General features: G+C 43.7%; 1 protein-coding gene across 2 annotated transcripts; it reads left to right on the top strand.

Moving 5' to 3' along the window:
• The first annotated feature begins 312 nt into the window (after positions 1-312).
• LOC147893167 (uncharacterized) lies at positions 313-2,354 on the top strand. Of its 2 annotated transcripts, none has more exons than XM_087387452.1 (6): positions 313-481; positions 634-702; positions 846-935; positions 1,717-1,895; positions 2,041-2,122; positions 2,220-2,354. In XM_087387452.1, exons 1-6 carry the CDS (start codon positions 463-465, stop codon positions 2,228-2,230), a joined length of 450 nt encoding a protein of 149 aa, XP_087243578.1. In that variant the 5' UTR covers positions 313-462; the 3' UTR covers positions 2,231-2,354. The 2 variants fall into 2 exon arrangements, with proteins under 2 accessions (XP_087243578.1, XP_087243577.1); XM_087387451.1 differs by having other exon boundaries at positions 634-711.
• Positions 2,355-4,964: the final 2,610 nt, after the last annotated feature.

The following is a 4,964-nucleotide window of genomic DNA, read 5'->3' as shown; positions in this document are numbered from 1 at the left end:
AAGGGGGAGAAAAAAATGGGGACACAAGTAGAAAGCAAGAAGAAGAAGAAGACAAGAGAGAGAGAGAAAGGGGGAGAAAAATGGGGATAAAAATAGGAACAACAGAGGACAAAAATAGTAGCGGTGGATAGCCAATCACCCATTTGCATGCATCCAAAAATAAACTAAACTACCCCTCGAACGCGGCCACCCGACCAGCCACAATTAGAAGGTTTATCATCTTTGGCCGATGAAAACCATTACTACTCGAGTTGATAAAAACCTCCAAATTTTGTATGGTCCTAGTTATATTTTGCGCAAACTCGAGTTTTTCGTGATGAACACGCTCTCTCTCATTTCGTCCTACTATCGAACTTTCTAGAATTCCAGACGCCCTTTTAAATTTCTGGCTTTTTGAAAGTTTCTCACCCTTCGATCGTCTCCCACTTTTCATCTTGGCCTTCTCCTGTCGTCCGCGCCACCATGCCTCGTAAAAGTTCAGGTTTGCAATACTTGCGTTGCCTGCCCTCTTGGTGAATTTATGTGTCCCTTGATATGGAGCTTTTCATTTCTGTGTTAATTGCAGCTTTTTCGTTTCCTCTGGAGTTGTTTACTCTATCATCTATTTGATGATACGCTTATTGCACTGCACAGGTAGACCAGCCCCTCGTCCTTCTGCGCCCTCTCGGCCGGCACCAACTCCTGCGAATCACGCCCATTCAGGTCCCCCAGGTTCTTCCGTGTTGCTATCTTTTTGCATTTGAGGCTTTAAAAGGATAGCATAGGGCTACTGATTGAAATGCGTGGATCGAACAACATTTGTCGGACTCAGCAAGTATATGTTTTGCTCGGTACTGTCCGTGCAGTTGCATCTCAACATGCTCCCGCACCTGCTCCAATGCAACCAAGTGGAGGAGGATCAATGCTCGGAGGCGTCGCAGGCACGATTGCTGAAGGTGTGCTGTTTCTCTTCCTTCTGAGTGTCGCACCGTTGTATCTCCCTTTAAAATGATTGAGCTGTAGAATTAGTTTTGTTCCTTTGTCTTGCGTAAAACATGCAGCTTCTATTAGCTGCATGTCTTTAGATGGTTTGAGTTATAATATATGGATGATTTTTGTGAGATGTGCTAGTAGTATACGCATATGCTTTGCGACATGCAGGATGCAGTTACATGGGCATCGTATATATGGTAATTTAGGGAGAACTGGTTGGGGAATCTGTCTTTACTTAGATAACTCAAATGTTTTAGGAGGAGTAGTTGGGAATTCTTTTTTATTGGTAACTTATGTAAGGGAATGGCTTTGTGGAAGTTGCTTTTAAAACCGCTCCCGTCTATTCATCTACCTATCAGTGTACCTTCAATTATCATACAAGGTAAAGCTAACTCGTATTTATGAATGACAAGCGTGGAAGATAATCATCTGGCCCCGAAGAGCCTATTTCTGCTTCTTTTTTGAAGGAACACCCTTTTGGGGGCAGGGGGAAATGTTGTGAATGTCGCGTCTGTGCGTGCAAATTTGCAAGGTCTGCTGGATATTACTGCAGGAGAAGTCATTCATGAATTAAGTGTTACTTGCATTCTATGAGTAGTGGTTGTGCATGGTTGAGACACATCTGTGTTCCTTATAGGTGGTGCATTTTTTTCAACTTTGGGAGCACGACCTTCTTCAAAAATAGTCTCTCTGCGTCCATATGTACGAATCATCATCTATTTTAAAATGTCTTCCTGGTTCCAGGAATGGCTTTTGGTACTGGAAGTGCTATGGCACACAGAGCAGTAGATGCAGTAATGGGACCACGGGTAGTTCAGCACGAACATTCATCCGTGGATGTTCCTGCTGCAGTACCAGTAGCCTCTCCAGTCTCCAGTTTTGGGACAAATTCCTGTGCACAGCAAGCAAAAGCTTTCCAAGATGTAAGTATTGTTGAATCCTCAGTTTTGTGACATTGTTCTGAAAACCATCTTGAAATAAATGATATTTGTTAACTTTGTTTTATCATGTATACTACTTGTTTCCATACTCGTCCTCAGGGTGCTATGACTCACCTTTGTTTTACAGTGCATCACAGCAAATGGAAGTGACATTGGCAAATGCCAGTTTTACATAGATATGCTTAATGAATGCAAGAAAGGCTCATCATGTGAGTTTACGTCTCGAAGCTATAATGTGTTTTAATGAATGAACAATATTGTGAAGCTTGTTAGCAAATGAGGATTGTGTATTTTTTTTTTTGCCAGTGGCAATGTGAAAGCGATGGATGAGGAGCATTATTGAATCGAAGTTTTTGCTGAATTGATCTGGAGAAACCTGTCCTTGGTTATGTCCTAGTTGGTCTGCAGATGTAATATATCCAGAATCTTGCTATTGACAACTGCAGAATCTTGCTATTGACAACTACTCTTCATGCTTACGGCACACGGCACCCTTCGTTCATTGTATAAGGGAACTTCATTTTGGTTGCCATTGGAAGTTGATGTACGATAGTATTATAATGAAAATTACTAACGATAATGAAAATTATAAGGGAACTCCATAGAGAGAGAGAGAGAGAGAGAGAGGAGAGTTCATACTAACGATAATGAAAATTATAAGGGAACTCCATAGAGAGAGAGAGAGAGAGAGAGAGAGGAGAGTTCATACTAACGATAAGTGCTGCCACATATATACACACATACATACATACAAACACACATACATACATACAGAGTTGATACTAACGAAAAGTATGTATGGCATCGCCCCCTTCCCCTTCCTGTCCCTCCCTCTACCCCTTTAGATCTCTTCCCCCTTTCCCCTTCACTCTCCTCCCCTTGGGCTCCCTCCTCTCTCGCCCCCCCCGTTGTGATCACTCATCACTCGCTCCCTTCCCTTCATCCCCCCACCTCCTCTTGCACTCGCAGCCCTCTTCACCTCTATAGTAGGTTCCTCAGCCTCCCCCTCCTCCCAGGCTTCGACACCCATGTCAACAGGCAAGGGTAAGACGTCCCCTTTTGCTTCCTCACCGCAACATCAGGCCCATCTAGGGAGGGAGACAGAGGGACGGGACTCGTCCGCTAGGTCAGGTCGCTCCCCACCTCCAACGTGGACATCCATTATCGTGGAACTTTTGGAGGTTGAAACTCTAGAACTACCTCAAGATCCTAGACTCCTATCCCCTACCGTTAGAGTTAACGCTTGTGATCCTTCAGCCATGGCAGAGGGGGTTTGATCAGTGTAGAGGGCTCTTAGACACTCTCCGTTTGGAGCGTCCAGTTTGTCTCCACATGGTTGGAGAATTGGATCCTAGAGGTGTCTGATGCTATTACGGGAGACTAGATAGCATACATGATGGATGAGTGGATGGGAGCACAGGGAGTGGACCTTTGGTACGTCCATGATGGGGGTGAGTTTTCAGTTGAGCTTCACATGAGGAGTTAATATGGGGTTTGGTGGTAGGAGTTATCAGATTGCCGTTTGAGGCCACGGTGGAGCATGCATACTACTGGCTCCTTTAGAAGTGTTTGGATCGGTTCGGGATGGAAGTGTCTTTCATGACGAAGCGGGCACGGAAGATTAGCATTTGGCTGATTCCCACCCTAGTGCGTCGTCGCACAAACACAGTCTATTTGGCCTCAACCCTTGGCAAAGTCTCTTAAAGTAGTCTTTTTGGGATAGGCACCCACGCACATGAGAGCCTTGTTGTCTGCACCCCGTCCTCCATAGTGAGTTGGAAGATGGTTGTTTTTAGGGAGCCTGTGGGGGTGGATCTAGGTAGTAGGCCTGCTTGACCTGGGCGGGTCTATAGACCCTAGTTGGCTACAATAGAATTCATGGACTGCCACGGCAATTCGGTCCCTCTTGGCATACATAAGGTCATATTATAATTTTATGCAACAAGTTGTGGAGATTGGAGACTAACACAGTGCAGTCTTGCAATTGACAACTCGAATGTCCCTGCTGAATGTTAGGAATGTGGTCAAGTGGATGGTATGGACTACCTTTGACCCTAGTTGGCTACAATAGAATTCATGGACTGCCACGGCAATTCGGTCCCTCTTGGCATACATAAGGTCATATTATAATTTTATGCAACAAGTTGTGGAGATTGGAGACTAACACAGTGCAGTCTTGCAATTGACAACTCGAATGTCCCTGTTGAATGTTAGGAATGTGGTCAAGTGGATGGTATGGACTACCTTTGAAAGATTCTCTTGTTGCATACTGAGCTTGTAGTGATCTTGCATGAAGTTTGACTATCAAGGATATATACAAGATGAACAATGATGTTCGAATCCTTGACCTTGATATAAAGTTGTTTCAAACAAGGTAGGCAGTGACTAGCTTTCAGTGGTTGTGTATGTCAGAAAACACATGAGGGTACACATTGCGCAAGGGCTGAGAGAAACTCAGAACGAAGACTTTGTATTAATGTATGCTCTAGTATGTGTGGGGTGTGGATTTGTATGTGTGAGAGCATATGCTTATACTATGGTCTACACCCACTGTTGGGCGCTAATGACGCCAGTGGGGTTGTCATTGTAGCTAGTTCCTACTATGCGTGATGGAGTTTATGGTTTTTAACCTTATGAGTGGCTATCATGAGATTGAAATTGCACTATGTTGTGTTTTTAGAGGGTGAGTTTGGGCTTGGGTGCTAGTGGGTTTGTCATAGTAGCTAGTCCTTGCTATGCATGATGGACGTTATGGTTTTTAACCTTATGAGTGACTATCATGAGATTGAAACTACACTATATTGTGTTTTTAGAGGATGAGTTTGGACATGTTCTTGAATTCATTTAGATATATGCTTTTGTTGTATTAGTGGACATGCCTTGAAGCTTTTATCCATGTTGTGGCTTGTTGGTATTGCAATAATTCTTTCTATCTTAAGTGGTGTGCTGCCCTATCAGCTAGATTTAGATGCTTGTCTTGGAGAGTCTAAAATAAAATTGTTTAGTCTTCACAAGCACTTGTAGGTTGAATGAAGAGATTTTGGACTACTT

Source organism: Dipteris shenzhenensis, chromosome 16 (genome assembly GCF_047967505.1).
Source record: "Dipteris shenzhenensis isolate YYH24624 ecotype China chromosome 16, Dip_SZ_1.0, whole genome shotgun sequence".
Taxonomy (NCBI): Eukaryota; Viridiplantae; Streptophyta; class Polypodiopsida; order Gleicheniales; family Dipteridaceae; genus Dipteris; species Dipteris shenzhenensis.
The sequence above is the reverse complement of the archived record's forward strand: the minus strand, read 5'-3'. Positions and strand labels throughout refer to the sequence as shown.